Source organism: Protobothrops mucrosquamatus, unplaced genomic scaffold (assembly GCF_001527695.2).
Source record: "Protobothrops mucrosquamatus isolate PMUCROS unplaced genomic scaffold, P.Mucros_1.0 scaffold508, whole genome shotgun sequence".
Lineage (NCBI taxonomy): Eukaryota > Metazoa > Chordata > Lepidosauria > Squamata > Viperidae > Protobothrops > Protobothrops mucrosquamatus.
In genome coordinates this window covers 308373-329727 of record NW_015386823.1, presented here as the reverse complement: position 1 = coordinate 329727, position 21355 = coordinate 308373, and the positions used below count along the sequence as shown (strand labels likewise).

Here is a 21355-nt window from a genome sequence, read left to right as displayed (position 1 = left end):
TAATTGCTTAAAGCACTCTTTTATTATAAAAATGTGATTTACATTCATCTTTCAAGCAATATACAATTTTATGAAACTGCACCAAAAGAACTTAGAATATAATTGGCTTTATGAGACTTTGCAAGTCTTAGGATTAAAAAAATACATAAATACAACCTACCTGGATTATGATGAGTTGCAGATTCTCCATTCTGAAAGACATCACCAGCTACGTTCATTCTACCAGGATTGAAAGGTCCTACACCAGTCTTGGTCTGTGAAGTTAAAGATGGGGTGTATGTTTGTATATTAACACCAAAATTACTTGACTGCAGTCCGTTAGATACATCTCCCAAGTTGGTATTCTGTAGTGATGTTACATGTGTTATCATTAAGTTCATGTCACGCCCTTCAGTATTTTCTAAACGGCCAACACTCACAGAGCTCATACCTCTTTCTAATGTAGTAACATTAGCTATTTGAATTTCAGAGTCTGGTTCTGTGGTTATACCACTATTACCTATTCCTGCATTTACCTTACTTCTTGAAAAACTGGATGTTGAGAATTCCATTTCATTGGTTCTGTTTTTACCCTCTGGAAATCTTCTTTCACTGAAACTGGAATCATTTCTCTCTTGTCCCTGATTTGTTTCAATGTCTTCTTCATCATCAATAATAATAGTCTCAGTTATACTTCCCTTCTGAGCGCTCATGTCTTTTGACGGAGCTGATATTTTAGGGTCATTTCCATGTTGCTCTTCATTACTGGATGAATTAAAAACATTTCTGTGGTCTGTTATTAATGGTGTAGAGATTTGTGGAGGCTGTACAGGTTCAACAAATACAACATCATCATCATCTTCTATGGAGGTACTCTGGAACTTAGATCTAGACACCAGAGAATTAGATGGACCTCCAAAAGAGCTTCCTACATTGGCTAGGCCAGTTGCCATTGTGATAAGCCCTTATAAACCAGACGTAGGTTCAGACAACGCCAATTTTCAGCTACCTTCTGGCCTTCCAGAAAAACTGTTACAAAAAGAGAAAGCAGTTTCACTAAAAACATCATCTGATTATATTTTAATTATTTTTTAAAGTACCATCTTTCTTTTACTAATTATTTAAATATGTTCTAAATAAAACAAAGCAAGATTTTATTGAATGACTAAGACCAGTGCTCTATCATTTCCTCTTGCAAGCAAGTTTCAATTAAAAAAGCAACTTCTGTTGTTCATTGTAACCCAGGAACCAAACTGTTTCTCTGAAACAAAGCTCAAATTGGAATCTAAGAGCCAAGAACAAACCATGACTTTTAGGACAGCAAAAGCGAATTCCTAATCCCACATTACAATCAAAGCAGATAACTAGCTTCTGTTTCTCTTAATTAAATCTGAAGTCCTAGGGCCACATGTCCATTCCCCCAATTTTGAGATGTGACACATGGAGCTTCTTCAAAAATTATCACCAAATTTTCTTATTAATGAAATGAAATAATTAAAAATACTGGAGAAGAGCCAATTTGTTCTAGTAGTTAGGACACCAGGTAGAAACCAGGAGACTTTGAGTTGTTAATCCCACCTTAGGCATTACTAAGCTGGGCAGTTGGGTGACTTTGGGACAATAGTCTCTCTCAGCTCATGCCATCAAGTTTGGGCAACAAGTTGGTCTGTCTATTCCTGCCACAACCAATGCATTATACTATGTGTGTTTAAATGTATTAAAGTGGAATGAAATCAAATTTAGGGTTTGTACGGGTCCAATCTATATTTGCCAATAAAAGGCCAAATGCAGATCTTGAATTGATAAAGGTTGGTCAATCCTTCATTCATCTATCCATCCATCCACCCACCCACCCATCCATCTACAGCTTTGAGCCAGTTTTCTTGGCAACATTTTCAAAAGTAGTTTATTACTTTTTTCTTCCAATGGCTGAGAGAATGACGAGCACTCTAAGACACTCTTTAGTGGCTTCATGCTAAGGCTTCATGCTAAGGACTAGAACACATAGTCTCCCAGTTCTAGGTCAGTAAATTTAATTGCTATTATCAAATTGGGTTCCATTAAACTACTTATAACCTAGTAAAATAATTTCTGTACAAATCGGCAATCTGGTAAGCTAACATTTTGAAAATTCTGGCTTTCTTTCACATAGATTTACCATATCTAGACAACCCAAATTTAGATGGCTACTAGATAGCAGTAAAAAAATGGAAAAAAATCTGTCTTACTCCTACAGTTATCTGTATTTTTGTAGCCCAGATACAACAGCTCCTACTTTCATGTGCAACTTAGATATAGTGCTTGAAATATAATGTAAAGACATTTTAAAGAAAAATGAAATATTACAGTTCAATTACATTTACAATTGGTAACAAGCTTGACATATTTTCCCTACCATAACTGCACAAGATTGAAAGAAACTGAAATTCTGAATAAATTACTTCTCAGTTGGGAAGTGTTTAATTCTTACTCTGGTTAGCATAAGCAACTAAGCTCTTTGGACAATTTATATAAGCTACTGTTTTCAATAAACTTTTTGTGTTCAATCTTTTTTATTACTTAATTAATTTTATATTTAATTTCCCCCATTCAATTGATTGCTTGAAGCAGTTAATATTTTAAAAAATTGTATTTCAAATCAAATACTTACTTATTCAAAAACATCAAGGAATTTGTAAAGTTAAGGTTTTCCAATGCCTTTTTGATCCTGGGAACTTTGCTCACTTCTTTAGTCAAGCTGGAAATGTTTTTTTGAAAATAAGCATCCTGAAATAGATTTAATAAATATTGAGAATGCAAACTTGCCATGAAAGGTGACAGTAAAGTAAGTCAATATTCAGCCAAAATCCTTCAAATTTAAAGGATTTTCAAATCCTTAAAAACAATTCAAAGGTTGGCTGTTGAGATGAACAATATGATCCAAGTTTACCCACAGCAGAATCTCAGCGAATGTCATAAAAATATTACATCAACATATTTCCCATTGCAAGCAACATTTCCCAAAATAGATACAGTACTATCTTACTTTAAAAAGCAGAAGTCACAGAGTCATATTTTATTTTCCTTATTTATATGTTACTGACCAAATATTTCAATGTAGTTTTTTTTTTTACTTTTGTTTGAACTAAATTTTAAAAAATGAAACTTGAAACTTCATGTTGGCCAAAATCTGCGTATGTTTGAAGATCTGGTAGCAAAACAAAAGGGACAATTTGCTCAGGCCATAAATATTGAGAAAAGAAAATGGTTCACCATCTAAATTAGCCCTGTTCAGTTTTATGCAGTATCTAAACTACTGTTAAAAATATGACAAAATTATAGTAAAATATTTTGCAGCTTACATTATGGCCTTATTTTTACTTATCCTTATTTCTCTACCACATACTGAAGTTCCACTATTCAAAATATTTCTCTATTTAAAAAACACAAAACTGTCCATCTTTAGTCTGGAGATGTTCAGTGTGCAGCAATTCCTGTACCTCAAGCACAAATGAACTATTTGAAACAGTAAAAAGTGTTTCTGCTGCTACCAGTAATATTCACTTGCCTGCCCACTTGTTCATATCCTTTCACAGCTAAACCAAGTTGCAAGATTCATGTTTATATTAAAGAAGCAACAAAGAAGATATTGTATTTTATATTGTTTGGCACCCATTACTTCTACCCTATCCCTTTTAAAACAATTCTATATCAGATTAAGTAAGCCAATGAAATTACTCTTTAGTATATTTTCTGTTCTACTATATAGAGACAAGGAATCATTGGGAGGTAGGCAGCATACAACTTTAATACATTATTATTATATTCTCTAATTTTATTTTACAATAATTGCAAAGCGACAACTTCTAATTATCCTAGTATTTAGTTTCATATATTTCAAAAAGCTTCTTCAGTAATTCATGATCAGGTTTAAAAAAAAAACCTGCAACATCCACAGGCTGAAAACATCTAATACAACAGTGTGACATTATCTGTACCAATTAATGCAGAATATTAAAACTTATTATCACAACAGAAAATGGTTGTCTTTTTCTAAGAAAAAACTACTCAAGACAATAGTATGCTTATTCCTGATTTATAAGTGAAAACCGTAAAACAAGTACTAGGTACAAGTAAAACTTCATCACTTAAAAATAACAACAGCAAAAAGAGATCAAAACTAGGGTCCTTCTTTGGAAAATGAGAGTAGAAAGACATATTCAACTGTTATGGTTATGCAAGGCCATTTTAAGAAAAGCTTTTGTATACTAGATTAAAAAAAATTTGCTTCTTCATGCAGCTTGTAAATCATCTAGAAGAAAAGACTAATATTTTTATACATATTCAACTGTTATGGTTATGCAAGGCCATTTTAAGAAAAACTTTTGTATGCTAGATTTAAAAATGTTTGCTTCTTCCTGCAGCTTGTAAATCATCTAGAAGAAAAGGCTAATATTTTTATACATTTAAGATTATTCTGCAACCTTCTTTTTTCTTAAATGTTCATGGCAATATAAAGTATTCCATTCTCCAATGCTATCCCCACAACAACCCTGTGAGCAATGACCTATGCAAATTAACTATGAGGTTTTGTGGCTTAGTATAGCCTTAAACCTAGATTTTTCTAGCTCAACACATTAACCACTGGGTCACGAGCTGTTAATTATGTTCGCAGCAGCTTTTGTGTTAAAACTCAAGCTGCCAAAGTTTAATACAAAGATCTAACTAATTGTCATAATGTATGAAGTTTACTTATAAATATTTCAGCATGAGCATGAACTATAACAAAATAGTAACATGCCAAATACTTTCATATTTATCTGCTTTAATTATGAATAATAGATTTCATTAATTTAGTGGATTTCTTAAGATATTCATGCAACCAGTTGATATTGCCATATAAATTAAATACTTATTATCATAATAGTCCTTTCTTTTAGTTTCTTATGAAACTTAATAGGTTATTCAAAAAGTTAGACAGTAGCCAAATTAAGGAAGAAACAAGAATTCCATAGTACTAATATGCATATTCTAATAGCTTAACTAATAAGACACTGAAAAAAGTTATGACAACCTGGAGCATAGCATTTAATGGAATTAAAACACATGCTCCTGGTTGTACTAACTTCTCAGTATACATATATTTCTCAGCTATACAGAGCATGTTCACTGATAGAGTCAATGTCATCTTGATGGAAGATGGAAACAGCAAAAATATTTGGAATGGTGAATACACAGGATATCCTATATAAATCTAAAAAACAGCAACTTTGTGTCTAGGCTACTTTGCTACTATCCTACCTATAAAACATGAAACAAGTGATAATTCCCTACACATATCTGAAGATTCATGTATAATAGAACTGGGAACATGGGATATTTCAAATCCCAAATGGGCTATCTTCCACTCATCAGAAAGGAGTGACAGCAGCACTATCAGTTAAAAAAGCATCCTTAACTCATTCTTACACAAAAGGCAAATACCACAAATGCACATATTTTGCCAAGCTACTTTAAACACATGAGCCATTATAGTTAACAAATTATGTGATACATAATCAAGTTAATAAGCTATCATGTGATTGTGCTAACCCTAAAAAATGAATTTTATTTGTATGCTTATGAGTGTGTGAACATATACCTGCCTCCCATATTTTACATATAAGATCATTTATGTTAGTGCCCATAACATATTTATACACACAATTGTGTTTTTGTTTACTTTGGAAGACTGGCAAAAAATGGTTTAAGGCATCTCTCAACTTTAAGGCTTTCCATTTACTTAACTTTATTTTTATACTCCTTCAGCCTCATGATTTTTGGTGGTATACAAAAACTTTTTTAAAAATAATTTTATTAAACATTGTAATAGGACAGATAAAAATACAAACTAAAAAAATGTAAAGTACAAAAAAGAAATACTAAGTAAAACAAAAATGACAGAAAAATTAAGGCAATAGTAAATAAAAGTATATAAAGAAATGTGTTCCCCTTCATCACTAGTATAATTTTAATAACTCATCACCTTCTGTTAAAATACAATTAGTCTCTTCTTTCCATATATCTCTTATCTAAAAACAACTCCTTAAAAATCTTGTCATTCAATTCTGATCAGCCAAAATCCATTAAACATTACCTGAAATACTTTATTTGATCAAATAAACCAACTTTATGTTCTTCATTTTACTTTTTACAATTTTGATCTTTAATCTTCAATCTTCAATGTCCTTCATTTTTTATTTTTTTCTCACAAATTCTTCAAAAACTTTAATGAATATCTTTTGTAAATTCAATTTAGAAAACTTACCCAGATCACTCTTTTGGTTTGTTAGTTCTATATTCCTTTTATTTTAATTATTAAGATATCAGCTAGTATCTTTTCTATGCCCAGTGTAGAATTTTTTTCCATGTCACCATAACCTCTCATTTTAAAATTCCCTTCCAATCAGGGAATCTTGTTTGGTAAAACTTGTTCCATAAAGTCCTTTAAAAACAGTCTCTAATGGCAGACATTCTTAAAATTAATTTCTGGATCCATTGCTAACAAATATTCTTCAATACATCCAATACTGAAATATTTTGCTCCATTCTGAATTAGTAAATGAAATTTAAAGTATTCCTCCTTTAATTGTAATCTTTAGTATCTTCAGGTTCCCTCCAAACATCATTTTCCTACATGAAGGATTCTTATAATTAATTTCAAAATCAATTTTCCAATCACATTTTTGCTGTTTATTCTAAAGAAGATTTTTAAAATCCTTAATGATTGAAGGAAATTCACTGATGCTATAAAACATATTGTTCCAAAGATTCCACAGTTTTTGGCTGAAAAGCAGTTAACAAGCAATTTCTAAAAGTGATTAGGAAAAGAAGTATGCAAATTCTGATCCCATAGTTTGGAATTAGATGGCCTTCGCTCATCTCCCTTAGCTCTAAATCAGCCATAGACTGCTTTCTTGGTATCCTCATGAAGATAAACTGTCTGGAGCATTTTTGGATGATCCAATCTTCTCCTTGCCCAGAGAGGAATCACAAAAAGTCACTGGATCTTCATTCCACTTGCTATTTCCCTTTTTCATTAGCCTCAACTGCACTGAATACTCCATAAAAAGTTTGGTTTTTAGAAGTTTCCTAAAAGCCAGAAGGGCCCAAATGTAGTTCTGTGGCAAGATGTACAGCTGGGCTGCAACCAAAAAGGCGTTATCCTCAGCGAGTCCTCTTCATTATTTCACTAGCTGGGCCGACTCCTTTTGGAAAAGGCAGCACCTAAGGTAAGCCAATGCTCTGCTACATAAGTGCTTTAAACTAGCACTGTGAAACAGACCTGGAAGCCTGAAAGCAGTCAGTGCAGCAACCATAATATAGATGTTATTTTGCAAAGGCAGGCTCTAACTTCCAGCAGTCTGGCTACTGTGTTCCATTCCAGTTATAGCTTCCAAGTCAACTTCAAAAGTAAAGTGAGTTGCAGCAGTCCAATCACATGATGGTAACAGCACAAGTTCCTCTCACCAGTGCTTCCTGGTCCAGGTAACTGATATATCATAAAAAACTGAACAAAGTCCCTTTTTTGGAAATAGTCAGCACATAATACAGGTAGCACTTGACTTGCAGTCATTTGTTTAGCGACCTAAGTTATAACGGCACTAAAAAAGTGACTTGACCAGCCCTTGCACATACGACCATCACAGCATTCTCCACGGTCATGTGATCAAAACTCGGTATTTATGACAGTTGCGGTCCCAAGGTGATGTGATAACCATTTGTAACCTTCCCAGATTTTAACAAGCAGTCAATGGGGAAACTGGATTCACTTAGCGGCTGCACACAATAGGCCCAAATGTTGTGTACCATATCCAGATTCTGATAAAAGTCATGCATAACTGATGCAGTTTTCTGTCTGTGTCTGCTCTAGACCTTGACTGAAAAGGATCTAGATAATCTTTTTTCTTTAAAACCTTCTATAGCTGATTCCCTACCATACTCAAAAATCTTAACAAAAGAGGAGAAATTGCTGAGGTAAAGGCTGTTCATACTGAGAAATAGCATCAAGAGAGGTAACAAATTTTCCTTCAAGGCTGGCAACACCCTTGTTTTTCAAAATGTCATCCCATTATGCTGGGTAGGGTTTGGGTTGGGGAGCCTGGAAGGATCCAGGATGGGCAAGCATGCAGCCCACAGATGGCAGAGTTCATAAACAAAGGATCCTATCCATCTTCTAAGATTCCAAAAAAATCGCTGTTAATATTGCAGGATTTTGCCCCAGTTGACTTCCCTGATATCAACGGATATCTATCCCTGGAGGAATAAAAGACTTCATTTGCAATTTAGTTAGCTTTAACTCATTTGTTTTGGACATACCAATTTAAATGATTTAATTGCATGCACTTTTAGTTTCTGCTTTGTGTCTGTGACACATTTGCAATATGGCTAATATGTTTATAGTGGTAGCTCATTACCTGTTGACAGAAAACATGCACATGTTGTAGTAATATATCAATGAACTGAGCATTTTTGTGTACTTTGCCTTCAGGTCTACCAAATGTAAGTTTCCTATATTGCTGTTTTATGACTGGCTCTTCACAGTGGAGTGAGTTTTAGCATAGCTTTAGTTAAAAAAAAGTAAATCAACTAAATATAAATTTAATCTCAAACTCGAGACTAATTGAGAAACTTTTCTTAAGCTATACCAGCTCAAGCATTGCTCTAATTCTATTGTATCTTTCTATAATTATTGTATTTTATTATTTATTGTAAACCACCTAGAGTCCTATTGGATTGAAGTGGCGTATAAATGTAAAGTATATAAATGAATATAAATAACATGAATTCACAAGCACATTCAACTAACTTGAGTGGACACTGGAATAAAAACAAATGTTTATTACATCAAAAGGAGATGTCTCACACTATAAACCCTTCAAATGGAGTGATCAATTCACTGACCTATTTGTGAATTTCTGTTCGAAGAGCAATGAGACAATATTTTTGCATATAATTACCATGCTGTCTGGTGACTTTAAATATGAGTGTACTCTAAAGTTTGCTAAAAACATGTTTATAAATATATGACTATATGTTCATAATTATAGTAAGACTATAATCAAAAATAGTGGGTGCTTATAACATGAACATTTGTATATTGCTCTAGAAATAGATCAAGTTTCAGCTTAACTTGAAATAGACCAACTATTATAACAATAAATCAATAACAATAAACAATAAATAAATCAATAACAATAAAATTTTAAGTTCCTACTTATCCTTGCAACTCTCTGGGTGATCTTTGGCCAGTTACCACCTCTCAGGCTTATTTATCTAACAGATTTGAAACTTTTTTTCTGAACATGAAACTAACAAGTTTCCTGGAAGTTTCCTGCTGAGGTGTTCTTGACTAGCCAAAGTAAAATGCAGAATGCTTGGTTGTTCTGGTTTTAGTTAAGACAAAATCTGGGGTATCCCAGAGTGATGTTATGGAGGAAGAATTATGCACATTGTTTTCCTCCTTCTTTCTTCACACCTATATGCCTCTTCTTACTGCAATGATCTTGGCAGCTCTCAATCTGGCTTCTCCGAATGTGCATGAAATGCAAAATGGACTTGCAAAATGTATTTTTGCTTCAAATCCAAAACATACGTTTTGAAACTTTGCACAGTCAAGACCCATTTTGATTATTCTCCTTTTGACAGAAAAATATCTGGAGAGGTCTCATAAAGTAAATAGGGCAAGGTTGGAATGTCTCATCCTCCTCTCCACATGACTCATGTTCCAGTCCACCTTCCCAATGCTGTCCTTTCTCTCTGGTCAGTATTTTTGTATTCAGGCAAATACAAAGATAAACATTCAGTTTATTCCTACATCAATCATTGTGTTTTGTTCATAATTTACTTTTCCCACTCTAAACCCCAGCTCCCAAAACCATATTTAGGGCCATATCTGGAAAAGAACAGCCTTGTTTAATTCTGTACATGTAACACAACTTCTAAAGAGCACATTTCAGTTTGGGCAAGACAATCTGAAAACAGCTGCTCTATACACTGAACATTCTGCTCATCTGTAGTACCTGCAAGAATGAAATCATACTGTCTTGCCCATTTTCAACAAGGATATTGTATTACAACTGACTAAAATTCTTTTGAATTATAGGCAGAAATAATTCTTCCATCACCTGATCCTTTTCTAATTAAAATTAAATGCAATTTGTGGTGCCTCAAAGATTAAAAATGTTTTATTAAATTTATAGATCATCCATCTCATTCTGCAATGAGTGTTGAGACTATTTTTTTTTAAAAAAAAACCTCATATTAGCAAATAAATTAACTGTTATTCCAGGTTGTGAGAGTGATGTGTGCAAATGTGGATTATAATCAGCAAGACTAGGAATAACTCAAATGGAAGAAATGGAGTACAAGTTGTCCTCAATTTATGACAATTTTGGTCACTAACCATAGCAGTCAATAAGTGACTCATATGTGACCATTCCCGATTATATATCCATTTTATTGCGATTAAGTCACACATTTGTTAAGCAAATCCAGATTTTCCCTTTGACTTGGTCAGAAGCTGGCTGGGAAGAACACAAATCACATCACTTTAAGACATTGTAACCTCCATAAATGCTAGCTAGCTGCCAAGACAATTGAATCAAGTGACCTTGAGGGTGGTTCAATGGTTAAAAGCTTCAAGGATGAGTTGTACGTCATTTTTTCAGTGCTGTTGTAGCTCCAAACTACCATTAAAAAAGTGGTTGTAGGGCAAGAACCAAATGTTTATAGATTTGAGTGCTACATAGTTATATTGATTTTTGTTCATGTCTGTCTGGGGTTTATTTATCTTTATATGAGAACTAGGAATTTTGTTTTATTCCTTTTCTATTAAGCCAAAATCACTTTAAGAATGAATAATTACTTATAATCCTTATCTCTTAGAAAAGAGCAAGGTAGACTAACCAGTTCACACATATTGCACAGTGTCATGCAGGCCTGTTTAACTATTCCTTCTGACAGGAAGAACCAAGAATCAGCAGTGTACAGCATAAATTCTCAAGTGAGAATCAAAGTTTCATGTTGAAACACATAACCTGCCTTAAAATATAAATAAAATGTGCATTTGCGTTTTATTTTTACATGTACAATAAGTCAGAAGAGACTCTTTCTATGAAACTTTTATATTGCCTGGCATTGACTCAACATTTGAAGAGGTTTAGTAGAATAAGACTACTAAAACCGTTCTTGGATAGTCAGGATCTCCAGTAGACCCATGCTTGATTTCTGCATAAATATATTCATTTGGTTTCAATACTCTATGTGAAAATGACAAATGCTACCAGAAAGAAACTTAAAGCTAATTTTAAATACAAAGCTACATACAAGTTAAATTGTTGGATTACTGGCTTACTGAATAAAATAGCTGATTTCAGAAAACCATCTAAGTCAAAACCAACAAACCAAGTGATTATTTGGTACAATGCAAACAGTACCAACCTATTTGTGCTTTCAGTTAAATATTCAATTGAATATTTTGTATGACCAACTTATCTTTACAAGCTATTTCTATTTATTAAGTTCCCATAATCCAGGGATGTCAAACTCAATTTCATTGAGGGCCACATCAGCATTTTGGTTGCCCTCAGGGGGGGGGCTACTGGGTGGGCATGGCTGGAGTGGGTGTGGCCTACTGGGTGGGCATGGCCAGCTCTACATCGTTCGTGTCAAGGGTGTCTGTGGGGGCCTGGACAGGAGTGGGACAAATCTAAGGGTCTCTGGCAGAAGGGGGTGGGACCGGGGCAAGCGCCAAGGCATGGTCCATTTCTTCATTCCTCACAAAGGGTGACAACTCCCCAGCATGCACCCAGGGGGCGGGGACGACGTGGCAGGGGCTGGTTCCTCTAAGACTGAATGCGTTTCAGCATAGATGGCCACCACAAAATTGTACATTGGCTCCTGGCCGACTTGGGCCAGGGCCAAGGCAGCGGGGGCCGTTCCCTCACTGTTTCCAGGATGGCTTCATGGGCCACATGAAACCACTTCGCGGGCCGCATCCGGCCACCGGGCCTTGTGTTTGACATGTCTGCCATAATCCAATGAAATCATGAGAATAACCAAACCAAAGATATGAATCACATTTCAGCTTCTACACTCATATTCAAGCAAAAATAAGGAAATTTTTAAACTCTTCATCCCATATCACATGGTGGTTTTAAAGAACAAGTTGCAGGCAGACTTGTATACATGCCAAACTCCCTTGCCCACTTGTAACTATTACATGAGTAGACCTCAATAAGACTGTTCTCTAGTTTAAGTAATATGCAAAATTTCGTTAGAACTGACTAAATTTTATTTCCTATATTTATCCAATGTGATTTCCATCTGCTTTCTCAACTTTCATAATTAGCAAAATATAATTTTTCAAAACAGCATTATTCTTATTGGAATTAACAAATTAAGTCTCTTAATTTCAAGGTTTCTTTACTGAATTAACAAATTGGTTTGACTCATACAAAATACTAAGCTATATACCACTGTTTAAAAATAGAAAACCTGGCTTTGCATGGCACACTATTAAGCAAGAATCTTAATAAACTATTAAGCTGGAAGTGTTTCTATTTTTATTTTGAATACATCTATTCTTCTGACATAGCTGAGGTTTTTTTTAATCCTAGGACTGCAACTGCTATTTTTTAATGGTCTACTTTGGAGCATGGGGAGAGCAAAATAAACAATGCTAATAAAAGTAGCAAATAACTACAAAAATCTTTTGTTATCTATAATACTACTAAAAATATTCAGAGTAAGAGTAAGAAATTCAGATTAAGAAAAGATTAAGATTAAAAAAAAGTCAAGCAGAGCCTTGGCCTAATATGTAATTGAACTGTAACAGTAACATGTGCATTAATGTTTGTATGATTTCACATCAGCATTAAAGATAAAACTTTTAAGTAACAATGTTCTAGCCAAATTTAGAAACCTTTTTATTAACATGGATTTACCATCTAATCTATATGCCCATGAAATTATTTGGCACACCTATAATTATAAAATAATTCTGACCGTTTTTAAGAATCAGCTTCCTATGGTCTTATTTATAAACCATTTGTTTAATATAAGATCGAATTATGGTTCTGGATACTGAAATATCACCAGTGGTTTCTTCAGAGGATATTAAATAATCCTCCACTTAGGACTACTGTTTTCAGTATCAGGCAATAGGCCAATAGTTGTTTCTATTAGGGTTGCCTTTGCCAAGAGACTTAGCCATTTAGTGATTCCAAATCTTCCTAGTAAGGTGAAGGGAATGGGACCAAGTAAATGTGAAGTTTTCAGAATGCAAAAAGAAACTTACTATATAAAGGTTTTGCTCAGAGCAACTGCATCCATCTTGAAAATATGAGACACAACTGAATACACAACCACAGGATTCTCAAACAAGCTCAAAGGTTTTAAGGGAAATCGACACAGATATAACCGTTTTTCAAGTATGAACCACTAGAACTTGAAAAAAAAATTATGTCACTCTAATGCACGCTCCGAAACTCTAGGGGGCGCTCGAAAGATACCCCGCCCCTCGGCGGGCAAGGCGAGCAGCGGCAGGAGCCCGTCGTCTGCTTGCGAGTGTTGGTATTGCAGGAGCGATGTCTGCAGCAACAGAGCCCACCCCGCGGGGGTGGAGTCGCCTCCCGGCCATTACCGGGGCTTTGCTCTAGGGCAGCAGCTGCTGCTGCACCCAACCATCTCTCCCCCCCCCCACATACCCTGAGAGGCACCTCCTCTTAATCCCCACCCCCAATCCTCGTGCCAAAAATGGGTGCTCTACCTCCGCCTCCCAAGGCAGGTCGAACCGAGGCAGGAAAACATATATAAATAGCACTCACAATGGGAGCTCCTGCTCCTTGCTGGGCTCTGCCAAGGCTGCGCCAAACTGGCCCGCAGCCTAGGGAGAAGAGGTGCTCGCCAAGGGGAAAGGGAAGGGGGGGAGATCTACAAGGGCAGCGGGTACGCTTTCCCATCTTCCCCTCCAGGAGACGCCCTTCCCGATGGGCAAGAAACGGGAGTTGCCACCGCTGCTTTCGAGTTGGTACCCAGCACCCCTCTAGATGCCCTTCCCCAAAGGGATACTGGAGCCTCTTGGCCCACGGACGGCGCCTCGCTGATACCCCCCTTCTCACACCAGGGTCGGGTCTTTCCTCTTCGGACGCGACTCCCCCAACGGGCAACAAACAGGAGTTTCTGCTGTTAGCCTGAGATTGTGGCGCTGAAGAACTGCCCCGACCCAGACCTCCAACCTGCCCTCCCATAGTTCAAAACTCTCGGGACTGAATCTAAACTCGGCTTCCATCCCCTTCCCGCCCGCGACTCTAGCGCCGAAATCTACCCCGACCTCGCTTTCTGCCAATTGCCCCGGGAGTTGCGCTTGGCCCCCTGCAGTCTGCTAGCAGCACTGCCGCCTCCAGTCGGCCGCCATTAAAGAGACCCAGCCAAACAATACGGGAGGGGAGAAAGAGGATCCGCGGAGCGCAACGCGGAGCGCAATTACGGACCCCCGCGAGGGAAGAGGGAACCGGGGGGGGGGAAGCGCGAGGAGAAGGGGACAACCACCCCCCAGGAGGCAGTTGGAAATAAAGCCGGGCGGAGAGACATCGCGCCCCCCCACTGCACACGCACGCACCCAGATACCCCACGGCAGCCCTCTCCGCATGTCTGCCCGAGCGCCTGTCTCGCGTCGTAACCGGGCTGCCGCCCTCCCGATTCTTACCCGCCGCTGACCCTTTTCTCGCCTTCCTAATCTACTGGCGGGAAGGGGGAACGGACAGCAGCCGCCACCAGAACAACACGCAGCGGGGTATTTAGCCCGGGTTATTCCCGAGACACGGCTGGTCTGCTCCTGTCCCCACCCTGAAAGGGGTAGCTGGGCTTCAAGCCAGTTCGTCTAACCCGGCTCCACTGTTTCTACCTCAGTCTGTTCCTCTGATCCCCTCGCCGAGCTGGGCAAAAGTCGCTCTCCCCCCCCCCCGCCCGCCTGCGGGTAAAACGCACCCTCCGCGGCTCCGCCAACGCTTCCTCAACTCTATCTCGGTCCAGTCCCGGGCTAAACGCTGCTGCTGGCGAAGGGGAGGAGGAGGGACAAAACCTAACCATCCGAGCCCGGGGAAAGGCCGCCTAGTGTTCCCGCCCATTGGCTTTCCCAGAGGGAGGGCTTTGGTGTCAGGCAAAACCATTGGAGAAACTGCCCGTCTATCGGCGATCTCCGTCGCCGGTTGCGTGAAGGTTCTGTCAATTAGCTTCCCGCACACGCCTTCCGTCCCTCCTCCTTTGGTTCCACCAGGTTAAAGAAAACCCGAATTGCATTGCCCACCACCAACAGCTGCAGCACCTCTGCTTCTTTCAACTTGAAGGTTTGCAAGCCCAGTGGTCAGCGTCGCTGCTGAGTAGTTATAATGCAGAAGTTTGGGCTTACCTCTCTTCCCCCTCCCCAAGAAAAGGGCGATGGCTTCCCTAAGTCCCCATGTCATTTATCAGCCAGGAAGGTGTTTAGCCCATTAATTTGTTTGCCACAAGGCAATTCTCTTGCCACAAGGACAAGGGGTAAAAGGGCTGAACACCAAGCTCTAAAATGAGGCGGTAAGGACGGGTACAGCAATAAAGCCAAAGGGTTTTAGACGCTCTCCCCCCCCCTTTGGGCTGTGGACCTGGAACCCTTTCTAAGAGGGGGCAGAATAATAGAAACCAAGTCCCAAACCTAAGAAGGGGGCAGCCTATGAGTCTTCTCCGAGGACAAGGATCTCTGTCTTCAGGAGGACTCTTTCGTGTTCCCAACTATTCCGAATCAAGAAAAGGCATCTCAGAAGCAGCCCAGCACGGCTCCTGGTGGTGATGGTGGTAATGGTTGGTAATAGTGGTGTCCTCCATTTTGTCGGAAGCTGCTGCTGCTCCTGGGACCCTTTCAAGCCACTATGGGGCTTTGTGAGGCGCTTGTTCTCACTGCCTTTCGCCTCAGGATCAGGGCAAAGCGCAAATGGCGCCTTTGGCGGTGCCCTACGAGTGCTGAATAGAACTGGGCATTGCCAGGGCGGCAAAGGACAGAAAACCAAGCTCTCCACCCTTCCTCAGCCAAAATGGAGGATGCGCACTTCCCTTGCGTGGTTGATTCCCCCTTTCTTAGTCCTGGGATTAACGCCCGCTCCTCAACGACGGAGGCGTCCTCAGACTTTGGTGTGGTTGGTCAAATCCCCGTCGTCTCCCATTTACTTATACCTACCCTAACAAAACGGGAGGAAAGGCGGGAAAAAGCACCACCGCCTTTCCTTTCTCGCTCCACCTTGCAGCAATTCCGTACACAAAGTATTTATTCCCTGGAGAAAGGCGTGAGGAAAGAAGCTGGGTTAAAGCTACTGGACCCTGCTCCGCCTCGCCTGTACAAGCTTTCGCTCTGCAAGCTCCCTCGGTTACTTATGTGGCAATAGAGGGAGCAGTTTGAATAGTTTTTAATTCGCTCTTTTGCTCTACGCCGTGAATGGTCGCTAATTTTCAGGCGCCGCAAACGCGACCGTTCTTCACGCAGAGCGGCCGCTCCACCATACTGCACTGTCAACCTCGCCAACAAGAGCCAAAAAGTCTGGCCACATAGGAGCTGTCGAATTAGCAAATTTGGAAAATGGGTAAAAGAATGTCTAGAACTCAGATTGTTCACTCAGGTGAAAACTTGAATTTTCACTTGGTAACAATAGGATTAGACAAAACGTATTTCTTCCCTATTTGAAATATCTTAGTCCAACTTAAAATGGATAGTACAAGTAGTCCTCGACAACAGTTTGCTTAAGGATCGTTCAGAGCACTGAAAAATGTGACTTATGACCATTTTTCACATAGGACCATTGCGGCATTCCCAAGGTCACGATCAAAATTCTAGTGCTTGGCAACCGACTCACATTTATGACACTTGCATTGTCTCGGGGTCATATGAACACTTTTTGTGATCTGTTAATGGGAAAGCCAGATTCACTTATCGTGTTACTAAACAACTGCAATGATTCACTTAACAACTTGCAAAAATGGTCGTAAAATGGGGCAAAACTCACTTAACAACTCAGCCTAAAATTTATGTTGCTGAGAAATTTAGAAATTTGTTGTAACTTGAGGACTATGTACTAAAAAGTGTAGTTTATTTCATGATATATTTTGACTTTTAAAATAAAGTAATCTAATTTAAACAGTCACAAGATACTAGGACCATTTTGGACTTATTGTTTGATTTTTTAAAATCTAAATATTTGACATGCTTATTCGTTAGCTATAGTTTGGTTAAATAATTACTGGTACTGACACAAGTGTGGCCTTTGGCTGTAATAAATTGATTGATTGGATTGATTGATACTGACACACCAGCTGAGACGCTAAACCATAAGCTAACCATAGTGTCCTGATTAAATCAAAGCTACATTTTAGTTTATTCTGTTAATTTAATCTACGATCTGGCATTTTACTTGTTCTCTCTGCATAAAAACACTCCGAAATAACTTCAAAATACTAACATTTTGTTTCAGAATTAATCTGATTTCATTCTGGACATTTAATTTCATCTTTTATTTGGTGAAATGCCAATTATTCAGAGTTGTGGGAATTTTCAGAGCAGCAATGATTTCTATTGTTACCCCTTGCCTCTAAGTGGGTACTTTTTTAAAAAATAATTCTTCCAATAATGGGATACAAATTACATCAAAAGAGTAGATGTATTCAAAATGGAAATGCAAAGAAACACTTTCCATACTTAGGCAATATGTAGTTTACATTTTTGTAGCTTACAGTGTTATATGAACCCAATTATTTGTTTTTAAGCCATAGTGAAGGATCTAAACCAGCTGTATCCAACCCATGGCCTTGGATAGCTAGTAATGTGGGTAATAATAAGATAATAAAATATATATAATATATATAATAAAAGAACTTTGTTATTTTTATACATTAATTATATTACATATTTTATATGCAGCCCAATACAATTCCTCTTCACTCAATATGGCTCCAGGCAAGCCAAAAGGATGGATGACCACGATCTAAACCAGGAACTTGTATGAGTTCAAACAATAACAGTTTACTTAGTTATTGTGGGTAAGGAAATCTTAGAACTACCAGACTTGGCTTGTGAATTCCAATACTGTAATGTCATTTTGAAAAGAAATTTTGCATAAAAACATAAACTAATCCATGAAAGATTATACAATAATAAATATCTTACTCTTTAAATTGTCTTAAGATAATGCATGTATGATATTGAAAAACAAACTGGTCATCCACATTTTGGCCTAGCATGTTGCATAACCTCCATGTATGACTAGTTTATGGTTCATTGTATTTTCTTCAAACCAACAAAATAGTGTAATTTAAATAAAATGCTTAAAATATCTAGGGCAAATTATGCATTGTGTGAACATAGCTTTCTTGTTTTCTCTGTAACTAACATGGTTTCTCTGGAAAGTAAATCCCAAAAGTACTGGCATACATAAACAGGAGTTAGCCTTAAAAGAGTCCTAATACTTTTGCTTTTAATTAATATGTTCCTTAAAAACAGTTATTGGTCTGGTTTATATTGTTATACAAAACTAAGTCATGAGTTATTTTGATTTGCCAAATTATGTAAATTATGTTATCGGCTGTTACAGATTGTAAATTATGGTTTGTAACTTTGTGTGCTGAGCAAATTCAGTAAATTGTTGGATTAGCATATTAAGTGAACCAGGCCACTCATTCTTATCTATGTTCCTCATAATACAGGATATGTTAAATAAGACGATGTTATAAATTGCTAATGTATTTGGATTATTAAAAATGCACAGGTATATTACGGCATCATAAAAATTATGCATAAATTAAAACAATGCTTTAAATCTTAGGTGGACACTAGACCTGTTGGCATCCTTCAGTCTCGAGAGACTATGGTATCGTGCTCTGAAAAGAGGTCCTAAGGCAGCACCTGGTGTGGCTAAAAAGGCCAATTCGAGAATGGCAGTCCCTTCCACACTGAGGGCAGATACAATCTGTCCCCTGTCCAGCCCCCAGATTTCACTGGTTCTGGGACTGCCTCTTTGCCTCAGCCTGCCACACAAGTGTCTCTTCGAATTGGAGAAGGCCATGCTGCGTCTTTAGCCTCCAGGCTGAACAATCAGAGGTCAAGGATTCCCAGCTGTTAATGTCCATTCCCAAGGCCTTTAGGTCCCTCTTGCAGATATCCTTATATCGCAGCTCAGGTCTCCCTCTGGGGTGCTTTCCCTGCACTAGTTCTCCATACAGGAGATCTTTCGGAATCCGACCATCAGCCATTCCCATGACATGCCCAAGCCAGCGTAGACGTCGCTGTTTCAATAGTGTATACATGCTAGAGATTCCAGCATATTCCAGGACTGCGCTATTTGGGACTTTGTCATGCCAGGTGATGCCGAGAATACGTCAGAGACAGCGCATATGAAAGGTGTTCAGCTTTCTCTCCTGCTGTACATGAAGGGTCCAAGACACTGCAGTACAAGAGTGTGCTCAAGACGCAGGCTCTATCTAGATTGCTCAAACATTATATACTGTGATTTAGATTACACAGTAGCAAAAACATTAAATAGGTTTAGTGTCAACATTTGTGGCAGAAGAGTTTGAATTTTTCCTTTGATTTTGTCATGAAGCCTAAAGGACTAAAGTGCATAAACATAACTGTCTATAGTTTTTTCCTCTAATGGAAGCAATTATTTATGTGTGATTTACTTTGACTAACAAGATGGTAGTTTAAAATATTATGGCTGTTGAATGGTATTAAATTTATTCTAATTTCTCACAAAGGTGCAAGTATTGGTAAATGCTGACTTAGTGAATCCAGAGCAGTTGTAAAAGAAGCTAGAAGTTGGAAGTCTGAAGACCACAGGATCTCAGTTCATATACAACAAAGCAAGAATAGAGCACCTTAATAATTTTATTCTGTTCAATGACCTACTTAAGCAATTGATATTTTAATGAGTAATCTACCAGAAATTAAATAATATAGAATTTTACTGTGATTACTTTTAAGTGCTTAGGACATGTGCACTTTTTCCAGAATTATTTTTGAGTACAATTCTAAATAGCACACAAAACTAGAATTCTTTTAATATCTTGTTGCCTGGTATACTTTGTTCAAACAACACTATAAAATAAATCAAAAGATATAATTTGATTTATTATGTTTCATCAAGTTAGTATTCACAGTCACCATTTATATAGACTTATCCAGGATGATCTATCCTAAACTTAGCCTTTCAGGTCTTCCAATGGTGTACTCATTTCTGCTATAATCAAGTCCATCCAATTTATTACTGTCATCCTTTTCTTTCTTGCATTATAGACTCTTCAAGGGAGCCGGAACTTGTATCCAAAGTTTCAGCCTGATCATTTATCGTTCTCTAACTAATTTTAGAAATAATATATTCAATTTAAAGTCTATATACTCCATCTGATGATGTCCATATAACATTTTGGTTATTGAAAACAGTGAAGAAGTGCCAGAAGTTGATAAATTGTTCCTCTGCTTCATTTCAGTTTCTTCAACCATACATTCCAACTACATTTTCCTCAATATTTCCAACTTTGAAATTCCAGCTCTAGTCACAAGCACATATCTTGTTTGTATATTCTGTCAATTTCAAATTGAACTTGATTATAAACTCATCAACCTTCTCTTCTTCTGCATCAGTGGATAGAACATAATTGGATGATCATTATACTAAAAGGGATAGCCATGAAATATATTTGATGGCATTTTAACCAAGTACTGTTCTTGCTATATCTTTACCGACTATGAAAGCAACACCTTTCCATATATCCCTTCAGTATGGTGATCATCCAAGTTATGTTCTAACCACTGATGGAGAAGAGGAGGTTGATGAATACAGAGAGAGAGAGAAACCTATCATACATGAACTAGTAATATAAATCAAAATTTCAGCTAGATTAGTAGAACCCAATAAAATATAAATGTTAAAAAAAAACTTTGTTCAAATATTAATGTTTAGGCCATATAACCATTGAAGTGCAGCATCATTTATATTAAAAAAAACTCAGATATTGGACCTGTATATGCCTCAGCTTACAGCCAGTCATGATGTGATCTACACTTGGACCCCATATGCCCCATTTATACCGAGAGTCCCGGCAGATGACATATGAGGTGCATATCCTATTCAGGATTGGGGTGTAAAACTAGTTCACTTCCTCATGGTGCACCGTGGATAGCACAACAGTGAAGGGGCGTTGGTCTTACCTGAACGCCATTTCTCAGCATGATGATGGATAATCCACTTGATTGGGTTTCCTGAAGTCCCTTGTACCCAATAAGACTAAGTCTGAGATAGCCACGCCTCCTGCCTGGCCGCACATGCCCAGTTCTGAC

General features: G+C 37.7%; 1 protein-coding gene across 4 annotated transcripts in view; it reads right to left on the bottom strand.

Annotated features, from left to right (window-relative positions):
- The window catches only part of LOC107288237 (zinc finger MYM-type protein 2), a 48086-nt gene extending 33044 nt beyond the window's left edge, over positions 1-15042 (bottom strand). For 2 of the 4 annotated variants that reach the window (XM_015816831.1, XM_015816834.1), the window contains exons 1-3: positions 14989-15042; positions 2630-2745; positions 161-1008 (exon numbers count right to left, since the gene is read on the bottom strand). In XM_015816831.1, coding sequence (XP_015672317.1) covers positions 161-932 — 772 coding nt within the window. In that variant the 5' untranslated portion in view covers positions 933-1008; positions 2630-2745; positions 14989-15042. Of the gene's footprint in view, positions 1-160; positions 1009-2629; positions 2746-13297; positions 13406-14988 lie in introns of those variants that run through there. The other 2 variants (XM_015816833.1, XM_015816832.1) reach the window with 2 other exon arrangements.
- Between the last annotated feature and the right edge of the window lie 6313 nt (positions 15043-21355).